Source organism: Leptonotus elevatus, chromosome 12 (assembly GCF_054856555.1).
Source record: "Leptonotus elevatus isolate MCC_2025b chromosome 12, RoL_Lele_1.0, whole genome shotgun sequence".
In the NCBI taxonomy this organism is placed as follows: domain Eukaryota; kingdom Metazoa; phylum Chordata; class Actinopteri; order Syngnathiformes; family Syngnathidae; genus Leptonotus; species Leptonotus elevatus.
The window spans coordinates 22,834,113-22,852,434 of NC_141250.1; the positions used below are offsets into that span (position 1 = coordinate 22,834,113).

General features: G+C 43.7%; 2 protein-coding genes across 7 annotated transcripts; both read left to right on the top strand.

Moving 5' to 3' along the window:
* The first annotated feature begins 2,337 nt into the window (after nt 1-2,337).
* On the top strand, nt 2,338-3,430 carry LOC147165074 (trace amine-associated receptor 13c-like). Of its 3 annotated transcripts, none has more exons than XM_086091146.1 (2): nt 2,338-2,546; nt 2,623-3,430. In XM_086091146.1, the coding sequence occupies exons 1-2, from the start codon at nt 2,338-2,340 to the stop codon at nt 3,428-3,430; spliced, it is 1,017 nt and encodes a 338-aa protein (XP_085947272.1). The 3 variants fall into 3 exon arrangements, with proteins under 3 accessions (XP_085947272.1, XP_085947273.1, XP_085947274.1); XM_086091147.1 differs by having other exon boundaries at nt 2,338-2,513; XM_086091148.1 differs by having other exon boundaries at nt 2,338-2,414.
* A 7,910-nt stretch (nt 3,431-11,340) lies between these two features.
* Nucleotides 11,341-12,749, top strand: LOC147165075 (trace amine-associated receptor 13c-like). 4 transcript variants are annotated; one of them, XM_086091140.1, is made up of 2 exons: nt 11,341-11,787; nt 11,864-12,749. In XM_086091140.1, exons 1-2 carry the CDS (start codon nt 11,579-11,581, stop codon nt 12,669-12,671), a joined length of 1,017 nt encoding a protein of 338 aa, XP_085947266.1. In that variant the 5' UTR covers nt 11,341-11,578; the 3' UTR covers nt 12,672-12,749. The 4 variants fall into 4 exon arrangements, with proteins under 4 accessions (XP_085947266.1, XP_085947265.1, XP_085947267.1 ...); XM_086091139.1 differs by having other exon boundaries at nt 11,341-11,760; nt 11,822-12,749; XM_086091141.1 differs by having other exon boundaries at nt 11,341-11,754.
* Nucleotides 12,750-18,322: the final 5,573 nt, after the last annotated feature.

Sequence of the window (18,322 nt, forward strand, 5' to 3'; positions counted from 1 at the left end):
TTCACCGTACGGACAGACAATAATGTGACAACGCCGCGGAGAAATCAATCTATTCAAGCGAGGGTCACTTTGTGAGTGGCAACGTAAGATGGCCGCCACGCATACGAGTAGATCCTGTGCTCACAAGACCAAGACTGCTTGGGAATAGAGCATAAACCAAATGTTCTGTTCAAAGGAGGTACCCGATCGCGTTAGCTCAAGGCTAAGCCAGGGTTCGGGTTGTTAAGAATACCAAAAAGAGCATTTTGGGGCTTTTGCGCATGTTGACATGGCCTTTCCAAAGCCGGAGTATTGCCAATATTCGGCTAAATGTAGTCATTGTCTTAAGCCAGAGACAAATTGACCTGCTTTCCAACGGCCTTTGATTGCATTTGATATTTGTTAGTTTTTTTTAATAGAGAAAAGAATCTGCTGAAAAATGAAAAACTCCGATCATGACTAGTTTGAAATTTCAGCCAGTTTGATCAACTTTGGCAGGCAAGTTAATCGCGTGTTGACCCACCAAAAAGAGACTGAAGAGAATTCTTGTGATGTGGAATCATTCTGACAAGTTGTCAGGATGAAGATGGAGAAAATGGGAGAAACTCCTGGACTGCGTAGTCTTTGACTGATCTGGTTTGATTTTGAATACGAGGCTGTGTCTGTTTGAGGTCGGTTTCCTGGGAACGGGATTGGCTCAAAGTTTGTCATGACGAGCGCCAGACTTGCAAACGATCATCAGCAATGTAAATGTCACATCATGTCAGATGTTTTGATTGACAACTTGCTGTGACACGACCTCGGGTTGGATTTGGGGTCCAGACGCATTGCTATGCCCCAAGCAGGGAGCCCGGGCAGGGTTAGGGTTGGCTTTTAGGGGTTCAAGGTTTTGGGTTAGGAAGTTTAGGGTGCAGCCAAGCCCATGACTTGGGCGAGGCGAGGAAAACCGCGGCCCGAGCGAGGCAACCAAAAGTGACTGACGCGGGGTGGCTTGGCCTTCTCACCGTGCACCCTTTGACCTCACTGGTGGGCTGCCAGTCGGGGGTCTGTCAGATGCTCCCAAGTTCCGCCATGGGTTAGGTTCGTCCCTAGCTTTGGGGCAGGTGGTTTTGCGCCCAACCTGGTGGTCTGGGTTCGAGTTCTCTCACTTCCCTGTGTTGATTGAGGCATGATTGCGTCTTCATAGTCGAACCTCCATCAAACACAAGATGCCAACGTGTCCCAATTCAAAACAACAAAACCCCTTACTGCAGAGGTGGCAATCGGGATCCTGGAGGGGCAGAGTCCTGCAGGTTTTGGAGGTTTCTCACTCCTAACTTATGCCGATGAGCTGATCATATATCAGCTGTGTTGGAGAAGGGCAACATGCAAAACCTGCAGGACTCCGGCCCCCCCATGCCCACCTCTGCCTTATTTTCAGCAATGACTTGCTGAAGCTTTTTTTGTGACCTCGTCATGATGGACATGATTGCGATGTGAAACTGGTTTTGGGAGCTGAATTTAAAAAAAAAACGTTCACACAAGAGGCAGGACAACAACGCTGAGGACTGCAACTGGCTTGAGTGGCTCTGACGAAACCACTTTGGCACAAGACAGGAGGGACGCAGACCATTTAACACATGAGGGTAATGGGAAACAGGTGGACACAATCAGGAATCAGGGTTGACACTGACACCACATGAGGAAGGGCAAGTGACCTGAAACGAAAGGAGTCAGAATTTTCAAAATAAAACAGGAAATGACAAGACAACCTCACCGCGGTGTGACATGGACCATGTTAATAAATGTTGATAGTCTTCCTCGGTCACCTCCACATATGCACTTTATTTTTTTGATGAAGTCAACTGTCTGCAAGGCACCAGTGTACCCCCCCCCCCCAAATTGCACGTGCACTTCATTGAAGCAATGAACTTCCGAGGCTTTTGCAGCGCAGCCCTGCAAGCAACGACCGGTTAACTCGTGAGTTCCCAAATGACCACGAATCCAATAGTAATTGTTGGCTTGATGTCGGTGGAACAACCAATCGGCGCGTTGAGGACCACCGCTCTCCGGAAAAGTTTTGACTTTAAGCCCTGTTAACTGCCTACAGTATTTACAAATGAATGTGCAATATCGATTCTGACGCCTGCGTATCGATACGTGTATTGTAACGAGGCCTGCAAGAGTATATTGGCGTATCGATTTTTGGGAGCACACTTCTAGTAAACTTCAACAAGCTTCAAATTTGCCTCTCATCATGACATCATACTTTGAGAAGTTGGATCCAATGGGATTTTGTCAGGGGAGGTACGAGAGCACATAAATGAGGCGGACAACGGGGATGCTGGGACAGAACGCCGCCCGAAGGCCAGCTCCTCCATGGATGCCGAGGACCAATCCGCTCTGTGCTTCCCGCAGCTGGCCAACGCCTCCTGCCGGAGGTCGTCGTCCGCTTGGTCGTCTGTAGATGTTGTTTTGAGCATTGCGCTGCCCGTCGTCTGCGTGCTGACGATTGCGCTCAACCTGCTGGTCATCGCGGCCATCTCCCACTTCAGGCACATGTTCTTTTGGCCGCCTCCAGCTGGCTGGCACCCGCGACCGCATCCTCAGGCGACCTTGCAGATTGACAACATGCGTGTGCTGTCTTGTGTTTGTGCCGCGCAGGCAGCTGCACACCCCCAGCAACCTGCTGCTCCTGTCGCTGGCCGTCTCGGACTTCCTGGTGGGCCTGGTCTTGTGGCCCGGTGAGATCTACAGGAGCGCGGGCTGCTGGGCTTTGGGCGACGCGGCCTGCTTCGTCTATCACCTGCTGTTCTTCATCATCACGACCGCCTCGGTGGGGCACATGGCGCTGATCTCGGCCGACCGCTACGTGGCCATCTGTCACCCTCTGCGTTATAACGTCAAAGTCACCGTCCAAAGAATTCGAGCTTGCGTTTGCCTCTGCTGGTTTGTGTCCTTTCTTTACAGCAGCGTCCTTCTGCGGGATCAGATGGCCCACCCGGAGAAGTGCAGCTCTTGCTACGGGGAGTGCCTGATCAATATCGACATTGATGCAGGCATTCTTGATCTGATTGTGATTTGCGTCCTCCCTCTCAGCATCATCGTCACGCTCTACACCAGAGTGTTTGTGGTCGCCGTGTCGCAGGCGCGAGCCGTGCGCTCTCGCGTCAGCCGCGGCAAACCTTCCGTCCCTTTTGGGGCCAAGAAATCCGAGCTGAAGGCCGCCAGGACTCTGGGCGTTCTGGTTCTGGTCTTCATCATGTGCTTCTGTCCGTTTTACATTTCCTCGCTGGTGAGCCACGTCACCTTTTCCTCATCTACGCATTATGCGCTGTACCTGTTTAACTTCAACTCCTGCGTCAACCCGTTGATCTACGCCTTGTTCTACCCGTGGTTCCGACGCGTCGTCAAGCGCATCGTCACTCTGCAAATTCTGCAGCCGGGCTCCCGCCAGGCCAACGTGCTGTAGGCTCGCACGGCAGTGAGCTTTTTCTTTCATGTGAACAGAGCAGCTGGCTCCTGCTTTGGTGACATTTAAGAGCATCGTTTCATAAATAAAGGGTAGAAAACAACACTCGTCTGTCACTGAAACCTCCTTTTCAGACACTTTCCATGTACCATAAGCACAAGTAAGACAACAAACTGGGTTCTGAATCACTTATTTCAACAAGAATGAAAATGACTAATCAAACACGTTGACAACATATTTTATGACAGAATTGTATTGAAAGCCGCAGTCTGTAACACACAAAGTACGTGACATGGACCCGGTAGAGATGACATCATGTCTGTCACAAAAGACCCATCGCACGAGGCCCGAGAGAATCGGCAAGCTCCTCCGCCGCGCGTGACGTCCCAAGAGAAGGCAAACCTCCAGGCAGGAGGGCGCCAAATGAAGGCAAAGGCCTGCCGATTCTGAACAAGCCCGAGGGGATGGTCACGTGCGCACGCTTAAGAACGACAACAACCACTACACGAGGACAAAAAACGCCGTCACCGTGCTTGTGCAAAACGGAACGTATCCTGATAACCACAGGCCAAAAAAATGGTGTCAGCTTCATATTCGATTACGTTTGCGTCTTCTTGACTTGAAAAGATACTGCGGCCCCGCCCACATGTCCACATGTCGCTGAGGTGGACCGACCGCCAAACTGGTCCTCGGACAACAGCTCCTCAGAATCACATGTCGGCAGGACAGCTGGTCCTCGCAATAAATTGCACAGCTCCCTTTTTTTTGTAAATATAAATGCAACAACTAAGACCATAAACTGCCCCATAAATGAATCTTGGTTTTGTTTGATCATTCGATGTATACATATACTGTATATGTGGTTATAAAACCTAAAATATGAATACTCATTATGTTTAGGCTATATTACAAATATAATATTAATACTTAACTATATCTAGTATATTTAAACAAAAAATCTCGCTTAGGTTACCAGCTCCTGGTGGTATTGTTATGTTTAATCCTCCGCTAATTTCCTTCACTTTCACCTCCCTACCCGTTTTTTCACTCTTATATTTACTTACACGTTACCTCATATTTTACACAAATGACATAAACCACCTGACTAACCACTTTGATTCTATCCTATAACATGCCAATATTAACAAATAGCCTATACAGATATATACACAGGACTGAGTCGATATTGTTTGTATGCATAAATGAGTTCTGGTTTCCTGGAATGTTTGTGGCGCTCGCTCACAGGCAAAAAGAATAAAACATTTTAGACCATCTCTTAAAATTAAAAGCAGATATTTGCCTCCTACAAGAAACCTACCTACAAAAATCTGATTGATTGAATAATTGATAAGAATTTTAGCCAAGCGTACTCCGCCCCTTATAACAGTAGACAAAGACGAGTCTGTATACTCATACATAAGAATTGACGCTTTACTCTAAATAATACAATAACAGACCCAGAGGGCCGATACATTATTAATCAGGTGACTATATTTAATAAAATATATACATTTGGTCATTTATATGCCCCTAATAATGATGATCCGGCCTTTTCCCATGAATATTTCTCTCAGCTGTTTGAATAAGCAGCGAACTCTACTATTATTATTGGAGGAGAATTTAACACAGTCTTAAATCCATTAATAGATCGTTCTAATAAAACAACATGCATGCATTTTTTTATAACTATTATCGCAACCTATACTCAGAAACTAATAAGCCTAACCCAGAGCATATTGAGGCATTCCTCAGTAGCTTAAATATACCTCAGTTAACTACTGAATATAAAGATATGTTAGATGCGGCACTTACTATAAACGAGTTGTACAGTGCTCTAAATAGTATGCCAAATGGCAAAGCACCTGGCCCGGATGGTTATCCGGCTATATTTTTTAAGCACTTCTGGTTAATGTTTGCTCCACTATTCTTAAGAGTAGTAACAGAAATTAAAACTAATGGTTACATACGCCCACACATGAATACAGCAGCAATTCAACTTTTATTAAAGCCAGAAGAAGACCCCACCCTTCCATCAAGTTACCGTCCGATTTCACTGATTAACACTGATATTAAAATTATCACGAAGGCTTTCGCATCTCGACTAGAAACAGTAATCCCGACAATCATTCATAGCGACCAAACAGGCTTTATTAAAGGTCGTCACTCTACTAATAATATTAGGAGGCTCTTTAACCTTATCAGCATGTCACAGCGGCACGATAAAAAGGCAGTTATTATATCATTGGATGCAGAAAAAGGTCCTTCCTCTTTGCTGTTTTCAATAAATTTGGCTTTGGGAAGTCATTTATTCACTGTTATACGATTCTCCTAAAGCTACTGTTACTACTAATGGGATTATATCTCAGAGTTTTACTCTACAGAGAGGCACAAGACAGGGATGCCCACTGTCGCCTTTATTATTTGCAATATTCATTGAACCGCTTGCATTAGCCATACGCCAGGAAAGAAGGATTCAAAGAATTCACTCTGGGGTAACACAACATAAAAGTAATCTATATGCCGATGATATTTTACTTTATTTAGAAAAGCCTGCTATTTCGTTAGGGGAAGTATTTAACTTAATAACTAAATTCTCACAGTTATCAGATGATTCTCTTAACTGGACAAAATCAACACTTCTACCTATTACAGAAAATTCAAGAAACCCTGCAAGCCAGGACCCACACTACTCATTTCTTAAAGGTAATTTAAAATACTTAGGCATAAAAATCTCACCTAAATTAACTGATTTAATTCATTTAAACTTTACTCCACTTCTGGATAACATTTATAATGACTTGGAGCGCTGGAAGAATCTTCCTATTTCTCTAATAGGACGAATAGCCACCATTAAAATGAAAGTTGACCCCAAATCAACGATTTTTTCTCAATGATTCCATTTAAACCTACGGCTAACTGGTTCCAGTTGTTGGACTCGGCCGTTACAAAATGTTACTGGAATTAAAAAAAAGCAAAGATGAGTCTATCTACTCTTCAGAAAAGTAAATCCAAAGAGGCACCAAATTTCATGCACTACTATATAGCTAACCGGCTACAATATATCATTTTATGGGCGCAACCCAACAGAGATACTAACTGTTGGCTGGAACTGGAACAGAAGGATCGTAATAATCTCAGACTTCTAGATTTACTCTTTATGACAACATCGATTAAGCGACATCATTGTTTTAAAAACCCAATGATTTCCGCCACCCTAGAAATGACAAAAGCCCAAGTGGAGCCATGCGGGCTTTCTCCCGTATGGCGTAACCCCGACTTTCAAACAACCAATCGTTTTATTTGAATGTGTGGGAGCAGAAAGGAATGACACATCTCCACCATCTCTTCTCAGATAATATGTTTATATCATATACATCCTTGCTCCAAAAATACAAAATAAAAAACTGACTTTTTTTTTTTACATGATCTGCAAGTTAAAAGTATGATAAAGAAACAAATTCCAACACTTCAGGGTACGTTCCAACCGCCTGTTTTACTTTCATATACTGATAAAACGTCTTTACCCATCTCGAAATGGGAAACAGACTTGTCTATAGCTCCGGAATCGGACTTTTGGATTCAAGTTTGTGAAAACGTATTTAAAATGACAAAACACACACATTTACAACTTATCCAATATAAAATTATTCACAGAACATACATTACTCAATATATGATGAAGAAAATGGGACTCTCAGACTCCGACATTTGTCTCCAGTGTTTACAAAACACGACAGACACTTATTTTCATGCTTTATGGTTCTGTACTCCGGTTATGTGTTTCTGGACTAAAGTCTTAGAAAAACGTTCCGCTGTCTTGGACTGTAGGATCCCGTTCTCTCCAAACTTGTGTTTGCTTGGTGACTTAACAACAACTGACTTACCACATAAACAATTTCAATCTACACTTGTGGCCCTTACTATCGCAAAAAAAAACAATTCTTGTTAACTGGAAAAATAAACAAACTCTGAATATCGACCAATGGTCTAACCTCCTCATAAATCACATCAATGGAAAAAATATCTGCCTCAAATAAAAACCAAATGTCAAAATTTAAAGAAACATGGTCTACGTATATAGAATATTTTAACCTAAACCTGGTGACTTAATTCTGCCTGTTAGCGAGAGCCACCGCATCGCGATAACTTACATTACTGTTCCTGTATTTGGCAATTTGTAACTAATGGTTGTGTTTTTACAGTCAGGAACCCGGCTGCTGCCAACAGGATCGAGCGGACGACATCAAACGACACCTTCATCACCAACTCCTCAAGATTCACCTCCACTGGGCTCTGGTTGGTGGTTACTGTCCTTGTTAGCTTTTTCTGCATGAGGATATTGTAATCGGGGGGAAAAATCGATTGAGGAGATGAATTTGATGTGTCCCCCCCCCCCTAGTGGAAATCACTGTCATGGGCCCCTCGTGCTTTACCTGGTCCTATCCGAGGGTCGAAACTTATAAAGAGTGCTACATAGGTAGTCCGCATAAGTCACTTTGAATGAGCTCTGGGAATGTGCAATGTAGTTTGAATGTGTCTAGTACGGCATGTTGCCCCAAAAATGTCCCTTTCCGTGCGTGTCCCGCCTATCTTAGTAATAGGTCGATGGTTATGGTTCAACGCAAGCGATGAACCCATAGGGCTGTTTTGACAAAAAAACAACAACAACACATGTATGTGGACCGTGTGCAGTCATCATGTTTGTCTCTTGTTTGTATATAACTGTAAATGTACAGCATATCTGTCCTGTCGTGTGTATAAATATATATTTTGCACTGAATGTACCAAAGGGGAAGACAAGCGTTTGTTGGATCTGCTTTCATTTTCAAATCCTGCCATTCACGTTTGATCATTACTATCTTGTTGTTTCAAACATGTTAGCCACATGCTATTAGATGGTGTTAGAGTATAAGAATATTTGGTATTGTACTCTTCGCGTGTTCAATTAACTGAATGGTGAGATTCTGGTGAAGAAGTCCCTTTGCAAAGGTATCATTATCAGAAGCTTCTGATCACACAATAATGAAGTCACCCAAGCAGTGTTCTGTTCAAAAGTGTGCCCCTCCTTCTCCTGCACATCATTATTTATTGAAAAGTGGGTGAATACGAAAAGTCTCCTCCCATTCACAAAAAGGCAGAAGTTCCCAGGAATACAAATCAGATTAGACCTAAACAATAATAAATCAGCCTGTCCTTGGACTGAGACCGGTACCAGGCTACACTCCCTTCTCTTCTCAGGCGAGAGAGACAGATAAGAATACAATAGACAATACTTATTCATTGAGCTATACTGAGTTAACTAAATCCAAAACGGCTAAAATATAAATTGAAACTGAAAAACAATGTTAATAACTCAACATTGGCAACAATATGTTAATACATATTTGTGACATTCTCATGAACACCTTAGCTTTATGCTAACAAACACACAAAATATGTTAGCCACCTGCTAATAAACATTTGACACAAGTTAGCCACGCGCTCAAACGAGGATGAAAATCGGGACACTGCTTTAGCTAATGCTAAACGCTATCTTGGTTTACAGTTCAACAGCGCAAACCAATGAATGCACTCCCCGTTATCCCACCTCCTTTTTTTTTTTAAAGATGGCTGTTCCGTTTACCCGCATTGTAACATTGGAAATATGCTACGCAGATAGGAGCGAGTCGGACTTCCCATGATTCTTAGACACTGAAGCAATAAGTAGCTCCAGTTTGGGTACGACGATAGGACGGCTGTTTGCGATTAGATGCGGATAACAATGAGAACACAAACATGAATGAGAAAGTAAATAAGAAAGACCTTAACAGTCAAAATACCTTTTTAATTGGTTTGTTAATTGGCCAAGACTTTTGAAGCGGCGAGGCCGCCATATTGCCCCTCCCAAGAAACGTTTAGCGGCATACGGTATCCAAATTGGAGAACATTTGTGTGGACTTCAGACATTTTACAACTTGCCTTAAATACATGTAAAAATGATATGCTTAATGATGTTTGTCGGTAACGACCAATCATGGGTCACCTGTTTTCTGGGTTTGGTCCGCTGACCTGAATATCCGAGTGGATATCCGACTTTTGAAGTTCAACATCAAGCATGTTGTAATACGTTCCAACGTATCGCTTGTCATTGAGCCGTATCCTTCTGTGATCAACGTTCAAGTGTGCCTTTTGCGTCCCCGCCTGGACGACGCCCTTGGAGCTTTCCCCAAGCGAATGGGGCGGCCATGTTTTCGCCGCTGTTTCACACCTTGGCCCATTAGCGTGTTATGATGACAGCCGCTTGCAATTAGACGTGTGAAAACAACACAACAACAAGCAAGGCAAACAAACGCTGCAAGTCTTGTTATGTTCTTCCTCAAGAAAAGCAGGATGACATCATTGACTGACTGACGAGCACGTTGACACGCAGTCAATATTCGGGTTAAGGTCAAAATGATCATTTTTCTGAAACCTTGTTTCAGTTGCTCGTGTATATAGCGTATATCCTGATCGCAACCGTGACACACGGACATGATTATGCGTCGTTTCCACTTGAACTTTCTACGATCAATAAAACACATTCCATTCATGTCACGCACCACACTAGTAAAGTTGTTGATTTGCTTTTTGCTCCAAAAGTGTGCAGCTGTGCTGCGTCGCCATGTTTGTTTACATCTGCGTCCGCACGGACTTATACACACACACACACGTGTGCATATACTGTCGATACACACTGTGGCATTTTTACCGTACGGACAGACAATAATGTGACAACGCCGCGGAGAAATCAATCTATTCAAGCGAGGGTCACTTTGTGAGTGACAACGTAAGATGGCCGCCACGCATACGAGTAGATCCTGTGCTCACAAGACCAAGACTGCTTGGGAATAGAGCATAAACCAAATGTTCTGTTCAAAGGAGGTACCCGATCGCGTTAGCTCAAGGCTAAGCCAGGGTTCGGGTTGTTAAGAATACCAAAAAGAGCATTTTGGGGCTTTTGCGCATGTTGACATGGCCTTTCCAAAGCCGGAGTATTGCCAATATTCGGCTAAATGTAGTCATTGTCTTAAGCCAGAGACAAATTGACCTGCTTTCCAACGGCCTTTGATTGCATTTGATATTTGTTAGTTTTTTTAATAGAGAAAAGAATCTGCTGAAAAATGAAAAACTCCGATCATGACTAGTTTGAAATTTCTGCCAGTTTGATCAACTTTGGCAGGCAAGTTAATCGCGTGTTGACCCACCAAAAAGAGACTGAAGAGAATTCTTGTGATGTGGAATCATCCTGACAACTTGTCAGGATGAAGACGGAGAAAATGGGAGAAACTCCTGGACTACGTAGTCTTTGACTGATCTGGTTTGATTTTGAATATGAGGCTGTGTCTGTTTGAGGTCGGTTTCCTGGGAACGGGATTGGCTCAAAGTTTGTCATGACGAGCGCCAGACTTGCAAACGATCATCAGCAATGTAAATGTCACATCATGTCAGATGTTTTGATTGACAACTTGCTGTGACACGACCTCGGGTTGATTTGGGGTCCAGACGCATTGCTATGCCCCAAGCAGGGAGCCCGGGCAGGGTTAGGGTTGGCTTTTAGGGGTTCAAGGTTTTGGGTTAGGAAGTTTAGGGTGCAGCCAAGCCCATGACTTGGGCGAGGCGAGGAAAACCGCGGCCCGAGCGAGGCGACCAAAAGTGACTGACGCGGGGTGGCTTGGCCTTCTCACCGTGCACCCTTTGACCTCACTGGTGGGCTGCCAGTCGGGGGTCTGTCAGATGCTCCCAAGTTCCGGCATGGGTTAGGTTCGTCCCTAGCTTTGGGGCAGGTGGTTTTGCGCCCAACCTGGTGGTCTGGGTTCGAGTTCTCTCACTTCCCTGTGTTGATTGAGGCATGATTGCGTCTTCATAGTCGGACCTCCATCAAACACAAGATGCCAACGTGTCCCAATTCAAAACAATAAAACCCCTTACTGCAGAGGTGGCATTCGGGATCGATTTTTGGGAGCACACTTCTAGTAAACTTCAACAAGCTTCAAATTTGCCTCTCATCATGACATCATACTTTGAGAAGTTGGATCCAATGGGATTTTGTCGGGGGAGGTACGAGAGCACATAAATGAGGCGGACAACGGGGATGCTGGGACAGAACGCCGCCCGAAGGCCAGCTCCTCCATGGATGCCGAGGACCAATCCGCTCTGTGCTTCCCGCAGCTGGCCAACGCCTCCTGCCGGAGGTCGTCGTCCGCTTGGTCGTCTGTAGATGTCGTTTTGAGCGTTGCGCTGCCCGTCGTCTGCGTGCTGACGATTGCGCTCAACCTGCTGGTCATCGCGGCCATCTCCCACTTCAGGCACATGTTCTTTTGGCCGCCTCCAGCTGGCTGGCACCCGCGACCGCATCCTCAGGCGACCTTGCAGATTGACAACATGCGTGTGCTGTCTTGTGTTTGTGCCGCGCAGGCAGCTGCACACCCCCAGCAACCTGCTGCTCCTGTCGCTGGCCGTCTCGGACTTCCTGGTGGGCCTGGTCTTGTGGCCCGGTGAGATCTACATGAGCGCGGGCTGCTGGGCTTTGGGCGACGCGGCCTGCTTCGTCTATCAGCTGCTGTCCTTCGTCATCACGACCGCCTCGGTGGGGCACATGGCGCTGATCTCGGCCGACCGCTACGTGGCCATCTGTCACCCTCTGCGTTATAACGTCAAAGTCACCGTCCAAAGAATTCGAGCTTGCGTTTGCCTCTGCTGGTTTGTGTCCTTTCTTTACAGCAGCGTCCTTCTGCGGGATCAGATGGCCCACCCGGAGAAGTGCAGCTCTTGCTACGGGGAGTGCCTGATCAATATCGACATTGATGGAGGCATTCTTGATCTGATTGTGATTTGCGTCCTCCCTCTCAGCATCATCGTCACGCTCTACACCAGAGTGTTTGTGGTCGCCGTGTCGCAGGCGCGAGCTGTGCGCTCTCGCGTCAGCCGCGGCAAACCTTCCGTCCCTTTTGGGGCCAAGAAATCCGAGCTGAAGGCCGCCAGGACTCTGGGCGTTCTGGTTCTGGTCTTCATCGTGTGCTTCTGTCCGTTTTACATTTCCTCGCTGGTGAGCCACGTCACCTTTTCCTCATCTGCGCATTATGTGCTGTACCTGTTTGACTTCAACTCCTGCGTCAACCCGTTGATCTACGCCTTGTTCTTCCCGTGGTTCCGACGCGCCGTCAAGCGCATCGTCACTCTGCAAATTCTGCAGCCGGGCTCCCGCCAGGCCAACGTGCTGTAGGCTCGCACGCCAGTGAGCTTTTTCTTTCATGTGAACAGAGCAGCTGGCTCCTACTTTGGTGACATTTAAGAGCATTGTTTCATAAATAAAGGGTGGAAAACAACACTCGTCTGTCACTGAAACCTCCTTTTCAGACACTTTAATGTACCATAAGCACAAGTAAGACAACAAACTGGGTTCTGAATCACTTATTTCAACAAGAATGAAAATGACTAATCAAACACGTTGACAACATATTTTATGACAGAATTGTATTGAAAGCTGCAGTCTGTAACACACAAAGTACATGACATGGACCCGATAGAGATGACATCATGCCTGTCACAAAAGACCCATCGCACGAGGCCCGAGAGAATCGGCAAGCTCCTCAGCCGCGCGTGACGTCCCAAGAGAAGGCAAACCTCCAGGCAGGAGGGCGCCAAATGAAGGCAAAGGCCTGCCGATTCTGAACAAGCCCGAGGGGATGGTCACGTGCGCACGCTTAAGAACGACAACAACCACTACACGAGGACAAAAAACGCCGTCACCGTGCTTGTGCAAAACGGAACGTATCCTGATAACCACATGACTCATTTGCACCCAAGATAAATATTCTTAAAACCACGACATTCATATTTGAGGCTGCTTCAACATCATATAATGCTGCATCCAAAAAAATGGTGTCAGCTTCATATTCGATTACGTTTGCGTCTTCTTGACTTGAAAAGATACTGCGGCCCCGCCCACATGTCCACATGTTGCTGAGGTGGACCGACCGCCAAACTGGTCCTCGGACAACAGCTCCTCAGAATCACATGTCGGCAGGACAGCTGGTCCTCGCAATAAATTGCACAGCTCCCTTTTTTTTGTAAATATAAATGCAACAACTAAGACCATAAACTGCCCCATAAATGAATCTTGACTTTGTTTGATTATTCGATGTATACATATACTGTATATGTGGTTATAAAACCTAAAATATGAATACTCATTATGTTTAGGCTATATTACAAATATAATATTAATACTTAACTATATCTAGTATATTTAAACAAAAAATCTCGCTTAGGTTACCAGCTCCTGGTGGTATTGTTATGATTAATCCTCCGCTAATTTCCTTCACTTTCACCTCCCTACCCGTTTTTTCACTCTTATATTTACTTACACGTTACCTCATATTTTACACAAATGACATAAACCACCTGACTAACCACTTTGATTCTATCCTATAACATGCCAATATTAACAAATAGCCTATACAGATATATACACAGGACTGAGTCGATATTGTTTGTATGCATGAATGAGTTCTGGTTTCCTGGAATATTTGTGGCGCTCGCGCACAGGCAAAAAGAATAAAACATTTGAGACCATCTCTTAAAATTAAAAGCAGATATTTGCCTCCTACAAGAAACCCACCTACAAAAATCTGAAGAAAAATTCCTTATTAATAAGAATTTTAGCCAAGCGTACTCCGCCCCTTATAACAGTAGACAAAGATGAGTCTGTATACTCATACATAAGAATTGACGCTTTACTCTAAATAATACAATAACAGACCCGAGGGCCGATACATTATTAATCAGGTGACTGTATTTAATAAAATATATACATTTGGTCATTTATATGCCCCTAATAATGATGATCCGGCCTTTTCCCATGAATATTTCTCTCAGCTGTTTGAATTAGCAGCAAACTCTACTATTATTATTGGAGGAGACTTTAACACAGTCTTAAATCCATTAATAGATCGTTCTAATAAAACAACATGCATGCATTTTTTATAACTATTATCGCAACCTATACTAACTAACAAGCCTAACCCAGAGCATATTGAGGCATTCCTCAGTAGTTTAAATATACCTCAGTTAACTACTGAATATAAAGATATGTTAGATGCGGCACTTACTATAAACGAGTTGTACAGTGCTCTAAATAGTATGCCAAATGGCAAAGCACCTGGCCCGGATGGTTATCCGGCTATATTTTTTAAGCACTTCTGGTTAATGTTTGCTCCACTATTCTTAAGAGTAGTAACAGAAATTAAAACTAATGGTTACATACGCCCACACATGAATACAGCAGCAATTCAACTTTTATTAAAGCCAGAAGAAGACCCCACCCTTCCATCAAGTTACCGTCCGATTTCACTGATTAACACTGATATTAAAATTATCACGAAGGCTTTCGCAGCTCGACTAGAAACAGTAATCCCGACAATCATTCATAGCGACCAAACAGGCTTTATTAAAGGTCGTCACTCTACTAATAATATTAGGAGGCTCTTTAACCTTATCAGCATGTCACAGTGGCATGATAAAAAGGCAGTTGTTATATCATTGGATGCAGAAAAAGGTCCTTCCTCTTTGCTGTTTTCAATAAATTTGGCTTTGGGAAGTCATTTATTCACTGGGTGTCAGCATTATATGATTCTCCTAAAGATACAGTTACTACTAATGGGATTATATCTCAGAGTTTTACTCTACAGAGAGGCACAAGACAGGGATGCTGTTAAATTATTAACATTGTTTTTCAGTTTCAATTTATATTTTAGCCGTTTTGGATTTAGTTATAGCTGTGTAGCTCAATGAATAGTATTGTATTTTTATCTGTCCCTCTCATGAGAAAAGAAGGGCAACGGGTTTCTCTTCCACTGTTATCTAGGGAGTGTAGTCTAGTACCGGTCTCTGTCGGAAGAGGGGAGAGACAGGCTGATGTATTATTGTTTTTCTCTAATCTGATTTGTATTCCTGGGAATTTGCTGAACTTGCTGATGGGAGGAGACTTTTCGTATTCACCCACTTTTCAATAAATAATGATGTGCAGAAGAAGAAGACACAATCTGAACAGAACACGGTTTGAGTGTCTTCATTTTGTGTGACCAGAAGCTTCTGTTATAATGATACCTTTGCAAAGGGACTTCTTCACCAGAATCTCACCATTCAGTTAATTGAACACGCAAAGAGTAGAATACAAATATATTCTATACTCTAACACTTGCAATTGTCAATTACTGGCAAATACCATCGATTGTAAAAATGAAATTGCCTTTTCAGTTCACAGAATGCACTGCGTGGCGCAAATGAATGCATTTAATTGATGACATTATAAAGACGTTACTCGTTTGTGTTTTTGTTCTTTGCTTTGTTTGGAAAGACAGGTCACAAAAGTCATGTTCCGCTCTACCGGAGCACACCGAGTTCAATTTGGCCGATAACAAACAGTCCCTCAAAAAGAGTCCAATGTTGCCGGTGCAAAAAAAACGAACGCACTCAGCACACTCAAGTAAACATTTTCAACGACACCTGGTTTTGGATTTCATTATCAGCCGAGCTAACTCGGGGACAATGCAAAACCGCTAGCCAAAATGAGCGCGCTAATCACAGCGTTCAAGTCCCTCAACACGTACAAGAACGCTGCAAGAAGGTTGACAAAAAAAACACGTCAAGCGTTCTCGCGGACATCATTGTGCTCTTCCGACGCTGCAAAAAGAAAAGAAAAAAACACAGCTGTGTCCGAATGTCCACCCTTGTCCCCGAACGCCTCATTGACATGTGCTGGCCAGCCAGCTCACTGCTACGCCGTCGTAACTGTGACGACGCACCGGACGGCGCATAAATCTCAGACTATTTATTGGGAATGAAAATGTAAAGCAAATACAGAGCATGAAAAACAAAACATAGATAGGATTAAATATCAATTCATAAATGAAAAGGTTTTGCTCTTATATTTATTTCATTCTGTAAACCATATCAGTGTGAAATGTGTAAGGACATTTATTTTCCAATTTATTTCCATATTTGACACTATTATTGTATTTATCATTTTTTTTGTCATGGTCTGTGTTTTGGTTTTGTTTACGGCTCGTGTTTTGTTTGTCAACGTCTCGTCAAGTTTGATCTTGTCCTCCTGCGCTCGTTATCGCGGTCCCTGGTTCTACCCAATCAGTTCCCCGAGCCACGTGCGTCTTGTCCAGCTGTCTCTCGTTGTCTCGTTACTACGTGTATTTATTTCCCTGCGTTCTTGTCGCGTCATCATCATCATTGTCGCACACTTGCCGTGTCCTGTCGTCATCAGTTTCTTGCCAAACCGTGTTCTTGTTTGTGTTTTTGGACATTCTTGATTTGGTCATTTTTGCCTTTTTTAAAGAAATCCTGGGTTAAATCTTTCCATATGGAATGGATTGAAGACAATATACACAGAAGCCACATATATATATATATATATATATATATATATATATATATATATATATATATATATCATCATCTTCATATATCGACGGCCAGTGCCAGTTCTTGCAGGGCCACCACAAGATGGCCACCGTCCAACAAGGCTTAATGTTGGAAGTCAAACGAGTTTCAGGATCTTCATTTTCCGAAGACTCCAGGAAGCGCTTAAGCTAGCAAGACCACTTTGGAGGGTCACACTCGCACTTTCTACCGAGCGAACTTCTATTTTGGGCAGGATGAACACGCCTGCTAAATTTAGTGAGGTTTTTAAAGGCCCTCAAAAAATGAGATTTGGCCTCAGAATAGGAAAGACAAAGAAAGGAAGCCAATTGAAGAGTTGTTGTGACACTTAAGGACGAAGCGACCTCTCATTTCGCATGACTGAGGTGAGGACGCTTTCGTCTTCGTGAGCGGACATTGCCCCACCGCCCAACACACACACACACACACACACACACACACACACACACACACACACACACACACACACACACACACACACACACACACACACACACACACACACACACACACACACACACACACAAATGGCAGTTAGCCTGCATTGTTGGTCTTTGGGCTAAAACACTGACATGATCATCCAGTTGGCGAAGAATTGCAAAGCTCACGTGTTGTTTTTGTCGTCTTCACACCTCTGATTGCCATCATCATCATCATCATCGCACGCTAATGGGCCAAGGTGTCAAAAGCTGAAGGCTACCTCCTCCAGGGACACACCTGGCAAAATGCATTTTATGGAATAGTAGACATCAATGTATGGACGTGTATTTGCAATTGGACATTTGACATCCCACTGTAGACTATTTAATCACAATAAAGACATATTCTTCTTTTATAGCCTATCGTGTAGTATTTTTCCTGAAAATGACAAGAACTGAATGGCAGTTTTCTCTTATCTCAAAATTGAAAGAACAGAAAAGATCATCTCTTAAATTCAACAATGAGTGCAGTTTGCAGATGTATTGAAAACTGATTATATACAAAACTAGTAAATACATGTAAAATTCATTTGGCTGTTTAGGTTACAATCATTCATTAAATCACTCAAATATAAACTACAAACATGCTCACTGTTTGTATTCGTTTGAAATTGTTGTCGCATTTTATTGCGATGGCTGAAGAAAATACAAATCGCCAGCAACTTGCAAATGGCGCCACCTCGTGGACACCACATGTAAAGGCATGCAGCACGGCATGCCGGGAGTTGAAGTTTGTATCTAACCTTGATCAAGTCGCAGAACAGTAGAAATGGAACCTTCAAGCGTGATCAATAAAATGGAAATGATATATCATTTGTCCATAGGAAATAAAAGTACCTGTTTTGTCATATTTGAACTCCTTAAAAGAAAACCCTCCAATTTTTACATGACTTAAGTGTACAATGTGTGTGCATAATTTTTCCACCTTTGGATGATGTGG

Coding starts and splice junctions, on each gene's coding strand:
- LOC147165074 (XM_086091146.1), top strand. CDS start 2,338: ATGGATGCCGAGGACCAATCCGCTCTGTGCTTCCCGCAGCTGGCCAAC. Junction 2,547..2,622: donor TGGCCGCCTCCAGCTGGCTG/GCACCCGCGACC, acceptor TGTGCCGCGCAG/GCAGCTGCACACCCCCAGCA.
- LOC147165075 (XM_086091139.1), top strand. CDS start 11,579: ATGGATGCCGAGGACCAATCCGCTCTGTGCTTCCCGCAGCTGGCCAAC. Junction 11,761..11,821: donor ATCTCCCACTTCAGGCACAT/GTTCTTTTGGCC, acceptor GCGACCTTGCAG/ATTGACAACATGCGTGTGCT.